Source organism: Hemicordylus capensis, chromosome 2, assembly GCF_027244095.1.
Source record: "Hemicordylus capensis ecotype Gifberg chromosome 2, rHemCap1.1.pri, whole genome shotgun sequence".
Taxonomy (NCBI): Eukaryota; Metazoa; Chordata; class Lepidosauria; order Squamata; family Cordylidae; genus Hemicordylus; species Hemicordylus capensis.
In genome coordinates, this window is record NC_069658.1 from 305,447,066 (window position 1) to 305,466,613 (window position 19,548).

The 19,548-nt window shown below is 43.4% G+C and overlaps 1 protein-coding gene and 1 long non-coding RNA gene across 6 annotated transcripts in view; one reads left to right on the forward strand and one right to left on the reverse strand.

Moving 5' to 3' along the window:
- The window catches only part of ARHGEF3 (Rho guanine nucleotide exchange factor 3), a 245,027-nt gene that overhangs the window by 56,172 nt on the left and 169,307 nt on the right, over positions 1-19,548 (forward strand). For all 5 annotated transcript variants that reach the window (XM_053296329.1, XM_053296326.1, XM_053296330.1 and 2 more), the window contains exon 4: positions 9,618-9,690. In XM_053296329.1, the coding sequence (XP_053152304.1) occupies positions 9,618-9,690 (73 nt within the window). The remainder of the gene's footprint in view (positions 1-9,617; positions 9,691-19,548) is intronic.
- The window catches only part of LOC128345034 (uncharacterized), a 30,651-nt gene continuing 11,963 nt past the window's right edge, over positions 861-19,548 (reverse strand). The window contains exon 2 of the long non-coding RNA XR_008316221.1: positions 861-1,178. This is a non-coding gene — a long non-coding RNA (uncharacterized LOC128345034). The remainder of the gene's footprint in view (positions 1,179-19,548) is intronic.

The following is a 19,548-nucleotide window of genomic DNA, read 5'->3' on the forward strand; positions in this document are numbered from 1 at the left end:
AGGATTACTGCCCACTTGATGAGGTCATCTGAGGGGGCTCTGCTCCGGGTGCCGACAATGAGGGAGGCTCGGTTGTCGTGCACACGGGACAGGGCCTTCTCTGTTGCTGCCCCCAGACTCTGGAATGCTCTGCCAGTGGCTATTTGTTCCTCTGTCTCCATCACAGCTTTTAGAAAGAGTGTAAAATCTTGGCTTTTTGCCCAGGCATTTATTTGATTCTCTGCTGCTGCTCTTTATACTCTATATTGCTTTTATGCTTTTGTTTTAAATTTTTAATCAGATTTGTTTAATATTTTTCACTTAATATTTTAATTGTCTTTTTTTTTTAAATGAAAGGTGGTATATAAATTTAACAATAAAATAAATAAATAAATAAAATGCTGGGTGATCTCATAAGCCTACTGGAAAGTAGGCTAAAAATACATTGTTTGCAATGAACAAGGAATAGAAATTAAGTTTCAAAATGCAAAAGTGTTTTAAAAACTTTTTTGCAATTTGCATTAAAGTTAAGCTTTTACTACCCAGATCAGCTAACTGTCAGATTCCTAACATCCGGCTATGAAAAATATCATACGCTATCTTCAAAAGGTCTCTGAGTATTGTACATGTGAGCAACTATTATAATCTCCAGGGATAATTGAAGATTAAATAATTGAACAGTCTTATCCAAGTAAATGTTAATATCTGCCACACCATCTTTTCCTGATGAAATGGACAGAAAATGTAATGTAATAAGATAGAGAAGTCCAGGCATGTTGTAGGAAGTTAATAGTTAAAACCGTCCCCTTTTCCCACATACATTTAAGCTTTATCTACCAGCATGGGGCTCAGTTCCCCTAAACTGAATCTGACACACAAGATCACAATAAACGTGTCTTTAATGATCTCTGTGCATTCATTCACACACATGGAATATGAGACTGTGCAGATGTTCAGAAATTTGATGTTTTATAGGTGTGAACCCCACCTCTCCTCTGGTCTCTTTTGGCTGCAGCAGCATCAGGAACTTGGTTTGCCTTTTCTGCAGCAAGTGAGCATGGCTTTTGGTCTTCTTTATTTTCGGTTTTTCCCTCCTTCCCTTCACTCTAGTCCCCTTTTTGTGTATTTTCCATTAAGTTGGCATAACAGCGATGAAATACTCATTCTCCAAAGAACACAAGCTTTTTTCCAAGACCTCTCTAATACATAAGTAAAATAAAACATAAAACAGCTGTTAAAAGTAGCAAACGTTTCAATGTAACACATCAGTTTCAGTTCTATACAGTAGTGGCTGAAACATGCTCTTAATTTTCCATTATATTTTCTTGTGATTGCTTTTCTAAACCTTCCAATTTCCCTCATTTCTCCCTCTCTTCGGCTGTGACTATGGACTTTTGGTCAGGAAGATAACTTTTGAAAAGTTTAACTTTTTGTGGAGGGGAAATTGTGCACAACTGACAGGCATGATACATGGGCTTAGGCTTGGGCAAAGGCACAGAGTTGATTCATGACCTTATTGCCAAAAATTAACAAAGCAAACCTGCCAGGAATGGGTTTCCCAATAGGTGCTATAGGCCTGGGTCTAAGGGCACTATATTCTGGTGGACTCCAGAGAGGTCAGATTATTTTGGTCAGTTTTCTCCAAAATGGGATGTTCATGCTGAAAAGCAGGGAGGCATTGCATGGACTGCTGGACTGGGGGTGGGTACTAGGGTATGCTGGGCCCAGGGGCTCCTGAGCAGTAAATCCATCTCTGAAACGTGCAGAAATTCATCATCTGGGCTCTTTTCCAGAGGAGAGCTTTTTAGGGCTTGCGTCAGTTGAAGGCCTCAGTCTAGTGATTCTACCATCCCATTGAGTTTATCATTTCTGATAATTGTCTAGTGATTCTACCATCCCATTGAGTTTACCACTCTCTGGCTCTAATGGGCCCCTTTTTGGTCTAAAGTCCAGTGCCCAGACCAATAGCCATCCTTTTTCAGGTGTTAGTGATCTTGCACCTGTTCCAGCTTGCCTTCTAGCTCCTTGTCAAGTAGAGATGCCAACTTGGGACCTGGGGTCAGAGTGGAGACTGGAAGGCCATGTTGGAGAGGCAGATAGTCAGGAGCAGGGTGATCAGGTGTGAGGTTTGAACCAATGGCTGAAGTAGAGACTGGAGCAGAACTCTAGCTGGGACAACAATTTGGGAGCTACTTCTAGGAGGAGCTCATTAAGTGAATCTGTTGCACTAGTGAAGACAAGGTTGCAAGTACTGGACCTTGCATGGAACCAGAGATAGTACACCTCTTCCTGGAGCGGAGACATTCTAGATCCATGGCAGATGCCTGGTCTGCCCTCCCTTGCTCCTGAGTAGGTCTAGCGAGAGGGGGAGGCCCAAGCAGGCATTTTGCACTCCTTCTATGGAGCACCAAAGCTGTTTGAAAGTCTGGCGTTTAAGCCAGTTCAGAGGCAGGCATTCCTTTAGGGGTGCCCTTACTTGCCCTGCCACTCCCTCCTCCAGTGCTCTCCCCAAAACTGCTGGCACAGGGCTGCAGCATACCTCATTGCAGCCCTGGTCAGCATCATACCAGAAGTGGTTGATGTGTGTGCATGCCATGTGCATGCACGTCAGCCACTTCTGGTTCAATGTTGACCGGGGAGAACGCCAGCGGGGGGAAAGCAGTGGGGCAGGTAAGGGCACCATCTCTGCCCCTTAAAGGAATCCCCCGCCTCCTGGGAGTGCACAAACAAGATCGTGCATATCCCTAGCTCATACCTTTTCCTTTAATCTAGATCACTGCACTGATGAGTTCCTATCTAAGTTGGAACACTATACTGCGGAGTCCAGAATTACTGAGCTGAAATCACTGTTCTGGAGTGATCCTTAACATATGAACAGCCCTGCTGGATCAGACCCAAGGCCAATCTAGTCCAGCATCCTATTTCACACAGTGGCCCACCAGATGCTGCTGGAAGCCACAGGCAGGAGTTGAGGGCCTGGTCTCTCTCCTGCTGTTTCTCACTTGCAACTGGGCTAGCTGTAAGGAGACCTTGAACAAGACTGCCCTGGATGTTCTTGGGTCATTCTCTGTGTGAGTTTGCTATAGGTTAATCCCTGAACATGACTGCCTGGGAACTCCCAGACTTTATTGTTGAATCATTTAAATTTTGAATGGAGCCCATGAGGCTGGGCCATTCCCTGTGTAGACTTGCTGCAGGCTAACCCTTGCACTTGACTGCCTTGAAAAGCCCAGTGCTTCCCTTTGCTTGCTGTAGGCATGCAGTGTGAAGTTATATTCTGTAGGCGCGCTATTGTGAAGTTATGAAGGACCCTATCTTGTCAGCCCATGCTGGAGGTGACAGTAGAGCCAACAATGGAGGTGATGGACACTATAATTATAGTTTTGGGGGACAGCATGCTGCTTACTTTGCTGTTCCCACCATCTCAGAGGCATCTCACCTTTTTGCCAGTGCACATAGAGATTCATTTCTTGCACCAGGGCATTGTTTGCTTTTTCTTTTGTTTCCTTTCCTGGGAGATAATTTGGAAACCCCCCTGGGTAGTCAGAACTCAGACCTTGCTAGGAACGCCCTCTTGCCTTGTGACCCAGAGTTTCTCCTGCTCAGATCCCAGTAACAAAAGGTCTCAACCTCTTTCCATGAAGGAAGCCTGCAACTCCTGGAATCCGTGTCCCTGGCCTGGGATAGGTAACTATAGTTACCTATCTTTCTTTCTCTTCCTCTCTCCATCCTCATTCCCTTCCAACTCTATGCCCTTTTCCTCAGTGCTAACCTGTAAACGTGTTTTGGAGGCAATTCACTGCCATTCTCAGAGCATTAGCCCCTAAAGGGAAGATTGTTACCAGCCCCCTTGCCTAAGCACTAACCATTGCCTTTACTGTAAATCTTTGCTCTTCAATAAACCTAGCCTTGCTTTCAAGAAACATGCCTGTACTTTATGGTGCCCTTCTGAGTGCTCCAACACTGGTGCATCCTATCTATGGTCAGCTTTCCTGGTATCTCAGTGTTTAATTTGACTGTAAGCAGGTTTGCATTAAATTGAGTTAAATTCCCCACATTAAGCCAAAGCATAGTCAAGAGAGGTGGTAGCTATCACACTTCAGAGCAAACCTAATAGATTAATTGGTGGAGAAGGTGCGTGCAATCATAACATTGGTTACAGTTATGGGTGGTCAGTCCTTAATCTGTTAACACATGCACTCCTTACTGTTCATGCCTGCAAGTTTCTCATTTTGTTGTTCATGCCTGCTAGTTTAGTTTTGAGTACATTTCCTCAGATTGGTCTAAAGACATAGATATGCGTGTGAAGTATACATGGGTGTGGTAACAGTACACATAGCCTAAAATATATCCTGTATGCAATTATAAATTGTAGTCACCTAATGGCGCAGTGGGGAAATGACTAGACTAGCAAGCCAGAGATTGCTGGTTTGAATCCCTGCTGGTATGTTTCCCAGGATATGGGAAACACTTATATCGGGTAGCAGCGATATAGGAAGATGCTCCTGTATTCTACCAAAGACAATCACAGGGCTCTGTGGTCACCAGGAGTCAACACTGACTCGGAGGCACAACTTTACTTTTACCAACACAGTCTCAGCCAGACTGCAAAGTCCACCTCTGTCAAGAGGACAGAGAAATCACCCCATAGAGGGAAATGCAATTATTTTGTTCAAGTCTACATCTCTTTCCTTAAGAATGGGTTTGGCATGTTCTAAGTCAGTGATGTGTTACAAAAGTTAGAGATTAGATTTTGGGAGTTGGCTAAAGACAGAGGATGCTGCAGCTGGAGAAGTGCGGAAGTGAGTTGTAATGACCACCCCTTGATTTCTGCTGATATCAAGCCTGCTGCGGTCTATGCTGGGAAAACATTAACAAGAAACCCAGAGTATGGTTTTTTCCTCTTTTTCTTTCTTTCTCCTGCACCCATATTCGACCACAAGAAATGAGTCATCGATTTCAGTGATACGCATGCTGACTTCACATACTTCATCACTTTGTTAATTAGTAATAGTGGAATATTTTGGCATAGGGGTGTGTTTGTGGTGGTTAGGCTGTGTTTTTATTTTCCGTGCTGGAAGCTCTGACAATACTAGCACAGCAGAAAAAGAAAATAACTGCTTCTCTGGTCATCAGTCAAGTGGGTTATTCTGACTTCAAATGATTTTGGTGATTTATGAACCATCAAAGGAAATGAGCTGAAAACTGATAAAATTCCTTTTAAAGATAAAATTCCTAGTAAAAAGATGGGTGCCTAGAGGGGTGTAACGTTTGCCCTATAAAGCCCAGAATTCCTTTAACTATTGGAAAATTTAGGTTGATAATCAGTTGGCAGTGAAAACTCACAGATTTTTCTCTCTTGCTATAATGGGGAATCTTTCTCATGTGGTGGTTCTAGTAGATATATGTCCTGTCATTATTGCTTGTCTTACTGCAAAACTCTAAACTTTTAATTTTTTTTAAAGAAGCAAAATTCACAGGCAAGAATGTAATCAGATATGAAAGTGGACAGCTAAAAACAGGCAAACATACCGCAGCTGTATTTTCATACAAACTGATCTTGTCTACTTGGACAATCTGGTTGGCAATCGGCACAGCCAGGATATTTGCTGAGCCTGCCCTGCGTCTGCTCTTTGGCCGTGACCAGCAGAGAAGACCTGCTGCTGGAATTCCTTTTGCCAGCCTGGGCTGCTGCCCTGATTGCACTGACGAGCTGCAGCTCTGGGGGCCTCCCTGCTGCTTCTGAATCCCCTCTGTCACTGCGGAGTTCACTTTTACTCCAATAAGCTTTATCGGCTGGTTTTTATTGCTGCTAGCAAGGCAACCAAGAAAATAATGCAAGAGCTGAGCTGGTACATCAAACAAGGCTCTGTACAAGTGAATGAGGGTAAGCAAAGTATGAAAGGTCAGTTTCAAATTAGTTGAGTCTGGAATCAACAAACAAGTGGACAAAATTAGTTGGTATGAAAATACAGCTGTGGTATGTTTGCCTGTTTTTAGCTGTCCGCTTTCATATCCGATTACATTCCTGCCCGTGGTTTTCATTTCTCCAATTTTATTCAGTTCTCCAAAAGTCAGATTGCCAGGTCAGATGTATTCAAAAACTGGAGATGAGGCCTGGTGAAGTCAGAACTCTTGAAAAATGCCAACCCTTGGGGGAGTTGAGTTTTTCCAGTTTTTAGCCAATTTTCCCCTCCAAAAAGCTATATCCTTTTGAGTTCAAGAGGCTTCCCATTCCATGTGCCTTAAGTGCTTCATCTGATTGTTAAATTTCTTCGAGCTTCAGAATTGTCCTCCACTCCAGTGTGGGCCCTCACCTGGCCAGTCAGGAACTGCCTCAAGTGTCATTTACAGAGCTTTGTAAATGACAGGAGAGCAGCGGCTTCTGGTCAGTTTCTAAATCCAGGAGCTGCTGCTCTCCTGTCATTTACATAGCTCCATCTTATAATTGCTCCACTGCCAGAAAGCTGATTAGCGGCCTTCCCTGTTCAGGATGATGTCATTTCTCACCAGAAGTGTTAGACTTTCCTATTTATTTCCTATTTGTATTTGTTAGCTGCCTTATTGTCTGCATTGTGAAAAGGCAGGGTATAAATTGTATATAAGTGTGTGTCTGTGTGTGTACACAGGGATGTTCACAAACTGTTCGTTCACTCCCAGGAGTGTGGTTGGGGGCTGCTTTAAGGGACAGGGAAGGCTCTGCCTACCTGTCAGCCTTCACCCTGCCACTTTGCCCCCACCAGCGCTCTCCAAAACAGTGGGCATGCTGGGCTGCAACGCCCCTGCTTGTGACCCGATCAGCGTCGTAACGTTCATGGCCGACCCCTTTAGCGATGCTGATTGGGGGCAAGCAGGAATGCTGCAGCCCAACGTGGCGGCTATTTTAGAGAGCGCCAGCAGGAGGAATGCGGCAGGGCGGGGGTTGACAGGCAGCACCTTCCCTGTCTCTTCAAGCAACGTCCGCTCTTCGAACCAGTTTGAACGGCAGCTGATCGAACTGGTTTAGTGCTCCAGGAAGGGAGTGCCGAACCAGTTCATGCACATCCCTGCTACACACACACATTCATTCTCTCTCTCTCTCTCTCTCTCTCTAACACACACACACACACACACACACACACACACACACACTGTTCTCAAACACTTGCACTGACTGCCAATATGTTTCTGGGCAAAGTACAAAGCGCTGGTTATTACCTTAAAAGCTCTGAATAGCTTAGGTCCAGGTTACCTGAGGGAACGCCTTACTCTACAAGGTCCCCACCGTTCATTGAGATAATCAAGAAGGGCCCATCTTTGGGTGCCACCAGTCCATCTGGTGGCAACCTGGAGTAGGGCCTTTTCTGTTGTCGCCCCTAGGTTGTGGAACATGTTCCTCATGGATATAAGATGATTGTCTTCATTGGAAGCCTTCAGTAGAGCCATAAAGACCCATCTTTTTAGCCTGATCTTTAATGATATTTAGTTTTAATATTACCTAGTTTTAATTGTAATTATAATCTGCTTTTAATTGTGTGTTTTCTTGTTTGTTTTTAATGTAAACCGCCCTGAGCCACCTTTATAAGGGTGAGCCTGAGCCACCTTTGTATACCACCTTATAAGGGTAGTATATAAATAAAATATAATATAATCTGTACTCCTCACAATTGTAATGAAGAATGGGTCAAAATCAATACTTATGTCCACTGTACTAATAGGAATTTATATCCAGCTGATTGATACAGGGCATAGAAGAAGCCTTAGCCTATGGCAAACCCACACCTGAATCAAACTTGTGACTGAAGCCATATCTGATTTCCCCCCCATTGTTTACTTTATTCTCCATCTTCATACCTCCAAAAGCTACTTAAGTTTATTGGGAAATATTTGTCTGCTGACATGCAGACTAAGAACACTGTACAGAAGAGGGTTTCACACATGCAACAGGGAAGGTATTTTTGCCCCTTTGTTTGCCCCTTCCCTCTGCAAGCCTTTATGCTTCTCAAATATGTCCTAAGGGTTGTGGGACCCTCAGGAACATATTTCTGGGAGATACTTGGTTCAGTTGAGTCAATGTTCCTATTTTGTTGGAAGCTTGTTCACAGTAATGACAAAAAGCATACTAACTTAGGACAGTAGAACTGGTTGTTGTGCTACTTGAAATACCTTTACTGTATGGCCATTTGGATGTAGGTTGGTTGTTGTGTTAAAACTTGCTTGCACTTCTGAACATTTACATGCAGCATTAATGAGCTGTAGATGAAATATCCTTTCTAAAGTATGACATATTTTTTCATTTATTTACTGCCTTTACTTTATTAGTGTAATAAAGGAACACCCTCAGAGAGAATGCTTTTGAAGTTGAGAAGATGGGGATGAGAGAATTTAAATGTTAATAGCAGGGGCGGAGCCACCACTGAACAAACAGGTTCAGAGAACCCAGCCTGCCAATGAAAAGGACCGCTGAAGCCCCTATTGTGCGTGATGTTATGCACAAAGGGGGGCATGGCCTGATTGCCAGAAGGCCTGCCCCAGCCCTCCCCCTCTCATTTCCAGGAAGTGCTTGCTGCCTGACAGCATTTATTTTCCTTCCCCTTCCAGTGATGAGAAGGGAAAAGCTTGCTCGGGGCTCTGTGGAGCCCGAGCCACGCCCCTGTGCGAGTGATGTCACATGCACAGGGTGTCACTGGCGGGGCTGCCAGATGGGGCAGAACACAGGCTACCGTTTGGCTGGCTCTGCTACTGGCTAATAGTCATATACCATAGGATTAATGTAATTTGCAAATAAGTCCCTTTGCCCCATCTCTCTGACTACACAGAGATGCAGGTTTGGGGCCGTATAGAAATGTGTTAAATAAATAAATACACTATCCTAAGAATATTTGCCTGGTGGGAGGCACTTCATTGGGGCATAGCTGCAGCTTAAATTACTACTACCTTTTTCATAACTGTAATGTATTCTACAGATATCTGTAATGTATTGTTACTTTCTAAGATATCTGTGCTCTAATCCAGAGGCATTACTGACCTTGCTCATATCAGTACTATCAGTAGCTATATCTAAAATCAATTTTGAAAACTCTGGGTTACCCAGAAATTATAAAATGGTGAATAATGGCCTTTTGGCTCTTGATCCATCCTAAATTTGTGCTTAACATAAGACTTTTCCCATGTTACGTTCAATGCACATATAATCTGTGTACAGTGTACACTTCTGTATGCATGTACAGTTAGGTGATACAAATACGACAAATGTTTATATTCTGCTTTTCAACAAAAGTTCCCAAAACGGTTTACATAGATATAAATAAAGTGGCTGCTCAGAATCTAAAAAAGAAACATAAGATAGACACTAGTAATAGCCACTGGAGGGATGCTGTGCTGGGGATGGATAGGGCCAATTGCTCTCCCCCGGCTAAATAGAATTACTACTTTTAAAAGGTGCCTCTTTGCTCAGTTAGCAGTTGGCAGTGTTGAATGGAAGTGCAGCAGTAATCTGTACTATGCATTTCAGGGGCCTGAACCTAGGTTCACTTTAAAAATGAACACAACTACAGTCATTCACACAAAATGTGTTTCTCTAACGCATGCTGTTAAGATAAATTTGGCAGTTAAGAATACAATAAATGAACTTTTTGTGTTTTACTTTTATCTTTCAGGCCTAAGGAGCAGCAGCAGCACAACAACAGCTTTTCTCTGTTTCCGTCCACCAAAGTCTGGAATTTCAGAGGGGTAAGGGTTTTTGTGAACATACCCCCCCCCCCCACATACCTTTTATTTCCTCCCACTAGTGTGTAATTTGCAGTGCAAACTATGATGAGGTAACTAATATTTTGTGAACTCAGACCTTTCTCTCTCAAGTTCTCTAAAGATGCAACCTCAGAAATGATTGTTTAACTTATACCTTTGTCATGGAGCCGAGTAATTATTGTAGGTAGACACACACAACACTTTCATAAGAAGTTATGTTTATGCTGGCAGAATTCCATTCATGTCATCAAATTCTCAGAGGAGGAAGGAATGTATCATATTGTAACATCTGGAGTATTTTTCACTCTCTCTTGCTTAGGTGCCATTCAACCTAGAAAGCCCAGGGAGCATGAAGCCTGCAATGTCTAATTTAATATTAAACAAGTTCATGCTTTGTATTTATAGTGGCTAATTACTTTTAGTGGTTTACTTTACTTTTAACACCCAGATGAAGTTGTGTGCGACCTATTTTATTGTTGTGAGTCACCCTGAGCAGTACTGTGATGGAGGGGCAGGGTATAAATATTTTAAATAAATAAATAAGCTGAACAGAGAGAAGGGCATTTTTTTTCTGATCTTCCCTTTCCTCAGCAGCTTTCTCTGTGCCTGTGAAAAATATGTCCCTGAGGTACAAAGAAGGGACTGCTGTGAGAAGGCAGGATTGGCAAAAATGCCACTCCCTGCCTGGTGAGGCGGGGGTGGGGGGTTGTGCCTCCAGCCTCTGAGGCATGCATGGTGGCCAGCATCTTGGGCCCCCTCTACGTGGCCAGGGCTGGCCAATCGGGAGAGGGGGCAGGGAGAGACTTGCCCGGCAGCCTCCATTTCACACAGTTCCCCAGCAGCTGGGCACCCACCCACCGGCCCAGTACTCAGTGAGGGATAGCTGGTCGCCTGCGGGGGCCAAGTAGGAATTCTTTGGGTCGCGCCAGATTGGCTTTAGATGCGGCCTTTTCCCACCTGCCTCTCACTGAGGCTTAGGAGTCGGGTTGTAGGAAGGCATCGCAGAACAACCAGTCACTTGGCAGGAGAGTGCAGGTGCTGGGTAGGTAGATTCAATATAGGTGTTCAGCTGGAGAGCCATTTGGGGTGAGGGAGGGTCAAGGAACAGCCCTTCAGGGTTTTGGCGGCCTGGAAGGCTGGGAGTGCCCCCCCCACTCGAGGGTGGGGTGGGGTGGCACAACTCACCGGCTCAGAGCTTTGGTGGCTTGGGTTTGGGGTGGGCCACTGCCACCACCACCCCCTCAGTGGGGTGAAGCCTTGCGGTGAGAGGAGGTCAGGACATGGTGCCTGGCCCTTCGCCCTGGTATGGAATGGCCCTCACTAGGAGGTGGCTACCACACGGGAGAAGTACCTGCACTCTGATTAGTTAGGGACCTTGTTGCAAGTTTATTCTCTGTTGTGGTCCTTGTTTACTCCAACTAAGCGTGTCCTGTCTTCATTGGGGCCTGGTGGTGCAATCAGTCTTTCCACACACACCCAGGTGTAAGTGGAAGCATTCTGCTTGGGCAAACCTTCATCTAGATGCTGCTCACTGTTTCTAGTCCATTTCTAATGTTTGCTGTGGAATCTTGTGTTACACAGTACGTAATTCTGAAGGTAATGGAAGATGTTTTCTGTAACATTTTAAATATCATATTTTAAAATCATATTTTTGGAACCTCAGATATGTCTAGAATATGTTCCTAAAATTTACTAAGAGCAAACCTGTTTTTCAAACAATGTAGGTTGCTTTATTATTAGAAATTGCAATGAAACTATTACTTTGTTTCTAGAGTGTTTATACTGGAGACTGGTACTGTGGGAGTTTGCAGTCCTCTTTAATTATTATAGTAATTATTTATTTTATTAATTATTCATATTTACTAATTCTACTATAATTACAGGAATATATAGTTATATTCCTGACTGGAGAAAGGTTTTTGAATAAATATTTAAACTGCAAAAGGAAAGAGGTCACCATATCTTAAGAAGGATATTGTAGAACTGGAAAAGGTGCAGAAGAGGGCAACCAAAATGATGAGGGGCCTGGAGTACCTTCCTTATGAGGCTAGGCTACAGCATCTGGGGCTCTTTTCCTTTGACTACGGGAAGATATGATCGAAGTGTATAAAATTATGCATGGAATGGAGAGGTTGGACAGAGAGAAATCTTTCTCTCTCTCTCACAACTCTAGAACCAGGGATCACCTCATGAAACTGAAGGTCGGGAAATTTAGAACCGACAAAAAGGAAGTACTTTTTCACACAGCGTATAATCAATCTATGGAATTCTTTGCCATGGGATGTGGTGATGGCTACCAGCTTAGATGGCTTTAAAAGGGGCTTAGACAGATTCATGGAGGACAGGTCTATCAATGGCTACTAGTGTGGTGGCTGTGGGCCACCTCCAGCCTCAGAGGCATGATGCCTCTCAATTCCAGTTGCAGGGGAGCAACAGCAAGAGAGAGGGCATACCTCTTGCCTGTGGGCTCCCCAGAGGGATCTGGTGGGCCACTGTGTGAAACAGGATGCTGGGCTAGATGGGCCTTGTGCCTGATCCAGCAGGGCTGTTCTTATGTTCTAAAGATTCTTATCAAAAACACAGCTTACTTGCATGGGCTTAGAGTTGACATACTGAGAGTTAAGAAAGGACATAAAAGCCAGTTTTCTATCAACGGTTGCAACACATTTGGCACCAGATTTAAAAGATGTTTATAAAAGCTTTCTCTTTTATGAATATTGTTAAATCTGTCATCAAGCTGCAAGGAACTGATTACAGATCACGTAGGTTTGGGTGAAGTTGAAGAAGAAGAAAAGTAGTATGTCTAATAAGCAAGAATAAAATTCTCAGTTAAAGAGAGACAGATGAATTCAAACTGATGACAGAACATAGTTTGGTGCTGGCAGCCTAAGGAATAACAAAGCAATTAAGATTTTTTGAATTTACTTTGTATATACCTGAGAATGTGTTAAAAACACTTGAGCAGTCTTTTCAGCAGTGTTTTGATGGCTACAAAGGAGAAAACTTATATAATGTGAACGGCTTGGGTCCAAGATATCTTAGAGAGCGCCTTCTTTTACATGATCCCCACCGCACGTTAAGGTCATCTGGGGAGGTCCATCTCCAGTTGTCACCGGTTCGTTTGGTAATGACTCAGAGGCGGCTCTTCTCTGTAGCTGCTCCTGGACTGTGGAATGCACTCCCAGCGGAAATTCATAATCTTGATTCTTTGCTGTCCTTCAAGAGAGCCCTTAAAACCTATCTGTTTGGCCTGGCCTTTCAGGGTTTTTAATCAGTTTTAATTGTTTTAATACCTGGTTTTCAGGGTTTTAATTGTTTTGATAGTTTAATTGTTTTTTAAGTTGTTTTAAATTGGTATTTATAGTTGTATCTCTGTTTTAATTGTTTTTAAGGTTTTCTGTTTTAATTGTAAACTGCCCTGAGCCATTTCGGAAGGGCGGTATATAAATCAAATAAATAAATAAATAAAGTCATCCAGGTATACAGTATTGACAAATAAAAGTTGTGTGTAAGTAGACCTTTGTCAACCTAAATTCCTACCACAAGTTCCAGTATGAAAGGAAGGCCTGAATACTGCATGTCCATGGGAGGAAAATATTTTGGGTTCTCATTCATTTTCCTGGAAAAAAGTAAGAATTGGCTTGAATTTATAAGCAGATTCAATATAGGGGTGAAACTGCTGATGTTGCATAGTGCTATAGTCTGTACTTGGTGCACTTTTATAGTGGATGTGTCCATATAGATTGGAATACAGTATAGGGAAAATATTTACTGGGAACTGTCTTGCTTTTTTATTTTTTAAAACAACAAACTATACCTGAGCTTCTTAGGGTCACTTTAACAAATACATTTTCAAGTCATTTTCAAAGGTTGCTGCCCACTTGACGAGGTCATCTGAGGGGGCTCTGCTCCTGGTGCCAACAATGAGGGAGGCTCGGCTGTCATGCACGCTGGACAGGGCCTTCTCTGTTGTTGCCCCCGGACTCTGTACTGCTGTCCTGGTGGCTATTCACTCCTCAGTCTCCACCACGGTTTTTAGAAAGAGTGTTAAATCTTGGCTTTTTATCCAGGCTTTTATTTGATTGTCTGTACTGCTGCTTCTTTGTATTTTGTATGGTTATATGATGCCTGTATTTTAGATCTTTTTAGTGAGAGCTATGTTTTTATATTTTAGCTTAATATTTTAATTGTAATTTTTATAGACTTTTTTAAAAATTTTGTGTGAACCGCCTTGGGATTGTTTTAATGAAAGGCAGTATATAAGTTTAACAGTAAAAATAAACAAACAAATAAATGCACTGTAGATCTCTAGGAAGATAGGAAACTGCCATATACTGAGTCAGACTATTGGTCTATCTAGCTCAGTATTGTCTTCACAGACTGGCAGCGGCTTCTTCAAGATTGCAGGCAAGAATCTCTCTCTGTAATCTCTGATTACAACTTTTTTTGTTTATGAGCTGAAAAGGACATATATGCATATGTTTAAGCACCAACGCTTTCCATGGGTGTCTAGACTGGTATGATGCTGTGGCATGTGAACAGACCCAGTGATTGACATTCAGACTAATGAAAAAATGGATGATATTTTGTGTTGCAGTGATTAAAGAAAGGGGTCTATATCAAGTTGTGCTCAGTCTTGCTGCAGATAGTAGCTATTGCTTCTGTAGTTTCCTATAGACTAGGAGTCCTAATTCTTAATTCTTCTTCCCTACACCATATTACCCAATGTGTCTGACAACTTCATTTTTAATTTTAAACTGAAATCTGCATTTTAGAAAAACCCTTTAAATGGCTTGAGTGTTGCAACTGTTGATGAAACTGCCTCGAGAGTGTTTGGTCGGCACCCCCAGTTCAGGCAAATGTGAGGAATTTAGCTCAAAAGGGGAGACAGTTCCAATCAGCCTTAATTTGTGCAAACCTATGAACTCAAGAAAATGGGCTTGAGAGAGAGGTTTTAATTAACAAAAAGTTTATTGAAATAAATATAATTAACTAGGTGCTCCTAGTGTAAAAGCAATGCAAATATGTTTAAAAATAAACTATTGTAAGGCACATTTAGCTTAAAGTTCCAAATTATGTGTAAATTCCCAGGTGGGCTAGAGAGGTACTTTAAGACAGAGGGGCAAGATTTCAGAAATAAGAGAAAGGGATAGGTTCAGCCCTGAAGAACCTGGGCAAGAGGAAGAACCTGTATCACCTGCCCTGAAGAGGAGAACACCAAGGTGGTCTGCTTCTGCTGGAGTTTCTTGTTGCAGTCTGATGAGGTCCCGAGTAAGAGGCACCGAGATGTTTCGCAGTGGGAGTCCCAGGTGTAATAATACTGCAGGAAGCACACTGGGTCATGGATACATATCCCAAAATGTGCCTTGAGGGCACTTGTCTTTTGTCATGCTCTGCTGAACAGGGGAGCCTAGACAACCTTTTTGGAAAGCATTGTGTCTGATCTTCCCTCCTGAGTAGGAAGGTGTGTGAATCACCTAGGCTGATTCAAGGATGATTGTGAGGACAATTGGAGTGTGATGGTGCGTCCAGAGCATCCTGTGCTGGGAAGGGCTTTCCATTAGTTCTATCAAGAGTTTCGATGGACACTTCTTCAAAGTTACATCACTGACTCATCCCTATTGTAATGGAGTCTGCTGTCTTATCTGCCTTCGCTTCCTGGCCTGAGTGCTTCCTTAAGCACAGGTGTTATCTCTCTTGTGAGAGGAAGAGGGGAGATTTCATTCCAAGATTTCATTCCACGTCCGAAATTATCTTGAATGCCAGACACTTGCAGTAGCTAGTTCTGGAGTCTGCATAGCCAGGGCCCCGCTCACAGAAAAAGGGAATGTGGATCTAATCCCCTTTCCAATTTATGTAGCTTGCAGCCAAACCTAGGGGCCACTGCCTACTAAGCAGTCCACTGCCAACTAAGCGACTTGTCGCCATGTATAACATAGTCTGGGAGCTCACATTGTGGTGCAGCTCCTGAGCATAGCAAAAGTGCAATCTCCAAGCCTGGAGATGCAGTTGCAACCAGGGAGGCTTCTGGGAGCAAGCAGAATAAGCCCAGCTGGTAACACAGCTGACTGAAGACTGGAGGTAACATTGCAAAAGGTGTTTTGACTTTTTTTTTCCTCCAGAAGCATTCATTCCAGAAAATTTTCTCTGTATTGGAAGCAATATAATGTATCAGATTTGCGACACAAAATTCTCTGCCATGTGTTGAAGGCCAACGCTTAAGAATATTAGAACATCCTGCCTGGATCAGGCCCATGGCCCATCTAGTCCAGCATCCTGTTTCACACAGTGGCCCACCAGATGCCACTGGGAGCCTACTTATATTCATAAATGATTGCTTTGCTTTCCTGGCTTTAAAAATCTGTTTTGGTAGGCAGCATGTTTACTAGAAGTGAGTGATCTTCTTCCTTCCATGTAGAATTTTAAAATAAAAACCCTACATTTTATCCTTGCACAGATAGCTGACCTTTGTTATTTTTCTGTACTCCAGAAAAGTGCTTTCCACACCCTGAAATCTGTCCCCCAACCTATGTTTCCCACCGTAGCTTCTTCAAGATTTCTTAATGCATCTATCTACATATTTCTTACTTGTAACCTAGAACTATAATGCTGATTAATTTGAATCCTAGGTAAAATATCAGGCAGATTTTGCCCAGAGAAAAGAACAATTTATGACTGTACTTTGCAGATCCAGAAAATGATTCCTTGCCTGGATCTAAATTGATTAAATCAATGACAATTGGGTAGCACCTTACACCTAGTTCAGTCTTTAGTGCTATAGAACGCTCTGTCCACACAAAGTATTTACGACTGTTTACAATACATGAGTGAACCCTGGCACTGCTCTTTGTCCTTATTAGTACTGTTCTTGCTGTTGGCTGCCTTATACTGTAGAGGTCCTAAGTCTTTTTACTCATTACTGGTTTTGTTTATATGAACAGACCACGAGCTATTGTTAACTATAATCAAAAGATTGATTTCTGCTGGAACAAGAGAGTTTATGTTGGCAAGTGGGAAGAGATATTATCAGAAACTCATTGTGTGGTGTGTGTTTAACAGATTGTCACAGCCAATTCCAAATAACATTCAAAAACACAGGTTAATCTGTGAATCTGTATTACATATAATATATTATTAATCCAAGTTAAATTCAGTACTGGCAACCATACATGTTTACAATTTGAAAGCAAGGTCCAAACAAATTGTTATGTTGGTTGTGGTGGTGTTAAACACAGCTTTCAAAGATAGTTGTATCAATTTTTCTTTCTTTCAGGGAGGAGGGTCATGTTTTCTTAATTTTGCCAATTTTGTCAAAACCCTCAAAGCTTAATTGTTCTTATAGGAGCCTAATATCAGGAATGAAGATAATGATGATGTGCCATCAATGCACATGGTTTACAAATAAAGTACAAATTTATCATAGAGGACAGATCTCTCCCTAAGAAGTTTATTGTAAAAGAGGATCAAAATGAAGCTGGAAGCAGATAGAAGCAGAGGTAGACTGGGGAAGAATATGCATTTATTTCAGTTACATATACTCAGATTTAGTTACTGTAGGGTATGGAGATGAGGAAATTATGCTAAAGGCTCAATTAATTAACATGAGTAATTCTTGGTCTCAAATCTGTATATAAATTTGCTCTTGAGAGAAAAATAACACAATAATGTACTGAAGAAAAGAGCATGCTTCTTCTGTTTTTACATGATGCATACGGTCAATGACCGAATAAACCTTTCTCTCTACCATTGTAATTTTCTTGGAGGACAAAACTTAAAACTATTAATTAGCTGACAACTGTACCCAGTACCTAGCTTCAAACCCCATATACTTTAAATATCCAATAAAACTAGTTATGAAGGTAAAATGCCAGCAGGGGAGGGGCTGTTTTCCCAGTATATAGCACAGAATGTTGCATGTATGACTATCTGCCTGAGGGGCAGAAGTCGTGGGTGTGCTCTCGGTGCAAAGAGCTCTTGGCACTCAGGGAACAAGTTTGTTCGCTTGAAGCCAAGGTGACTGACCCGGAGAAGCTCAGGGAGGCAGAGAGGTGTGTGGATGAGACCCTCAGGGATGTGGTAGAGGCATCCCACTCCCATGCTGACGGCACTTCTGCTGTCATGGAGAATGAGGGTCTCAGGGAACGAGGACATCAGTCTGAGGACGCAGGGACCCCTTCATTGAGTGATGCACCCATATCCTCTCGCACAGAGGATACTCCCCCAAGGGGTGGGGGCCTTTTAGTAGTGGGTGATTCGATCATTAGGGGCATAGAGAGATGGGTCTGTGACCCATGTGTAGACTGCACGTTACTTGCCTGCCTGGTGCAAAGGTTGCGGACGTCACGCTGTATCTACATAGGCTGTTGGGCAGTGCTGGGGAGGAGTCAGCTGTCATGGTGCACGTTGGCACCAAGGATGTTGGGAATTGCAGTCAGGAGGTCCTGGAAGCCAAACCTAGGCTGCTTGGTAGCATACTGATTCCAGGGCCCCCAGGTAGCGTTCTCTGAAGTGCTACCTGTTCCACGCATAGGGACAGCAATACAGGCAGAGCTGAGGGGTCTCAATGCATAGATGAGACGGAGGTGCCGGGAAGAGGGGTTTAGACTCATTAGGCACTGGGATACATTTTGGGGGAAGCAAAACCTGTACAAAACGGACGAGGACCAAAATGGAACCAGACTGCTGGTGCTAAAAATCAAGAAGGTTGCAGAGTAGCTTTTAAAATGATGCCTGGGGGATTGCCGGCAGAGACAGGATGCCATCTGCTTCGGCTGGCAACATCCCCTAAGGTGTGAAGGTGAACATGTTTCAGATAAACCAGAAGGGGACAGAGTAGAGCCAGGAGCTGAGAAGAAGGAAACACAGGACAGCTTGTCAAATAGGTCAAATGATGGAAAGGGGGATAGAACATGCCAACACCAGGTGAGGAACCCAGCGTATAGGTATCTGTATACCAATGCCAGAAGGCAAAGGGTAGATTTCTCCACGGGGGGGGGGGGGGGGCTTCAGTTCCAGAAGTTTTTGTAATTTTCTGCCATGAAACAAGACATATAGGGCTTTTTTGAAATTAATTTTTTTTAATTAAAAACAATTTTAAAAATTGACCCATATGTTTCCAATTAAATATATGGAGCCCCCCAGCCCCTACATCTGTGCCTGGTATCAGAGTCCTATGCCAAGCCAATCTGGAAATATAGAAAGTGGGGATAACTCATAAAAGCCCCATACTTTCCATTGAGGATCAGGCAGGCCCAGGCTTCTCACACTAAGGAGCAGTGGCAGCACAGAGGTGTGGAAAACACTGATATCTGTAGCCAACACTGGCCTCTACCCACTTTTTGCTCTGCAATCTGCTGCAAGCAGGACAGCTGTTTCATGCTGGAAAGCTTCTGCGAGGCAGGCAGAGAGGTTTCCCCAAGCCCCACCCACTCACTGAACAGCTGGTTGGTGGGGGGAGGGAGCAGCAGCCCGGCAGCGCAGGGAAAGAGTATCTCAGTCCCCTGATTGCCAGTGCTGTCAGTGGCCCATTCTGGGTGCAGAGAAGCCATCATGGAGCCCAAGCCTGGCTGCAGCACAGAGCGGTGATTCCCAGTGCTGGTGCCTTCCAGTTGTGACGGGAGGAGATCGGGCCATGCTGGGGCAGGGCTGCAGCCAGGCCCACCACGCTGCCTTGGGAGGGGGAGAGCAGTAGTCGCAGAGTTTGGCCTGGCCATCAGGCTAGAAAAGTCCAGACAGAATCCTGCATGATTTAGCAGGGCCCAGAGACAGTGGGGGCTGCCGCTACCCAGACTTCTACCCTGAAGTCTGGTGGGAATGGTCCCTCTAGATGTATTCAACTTT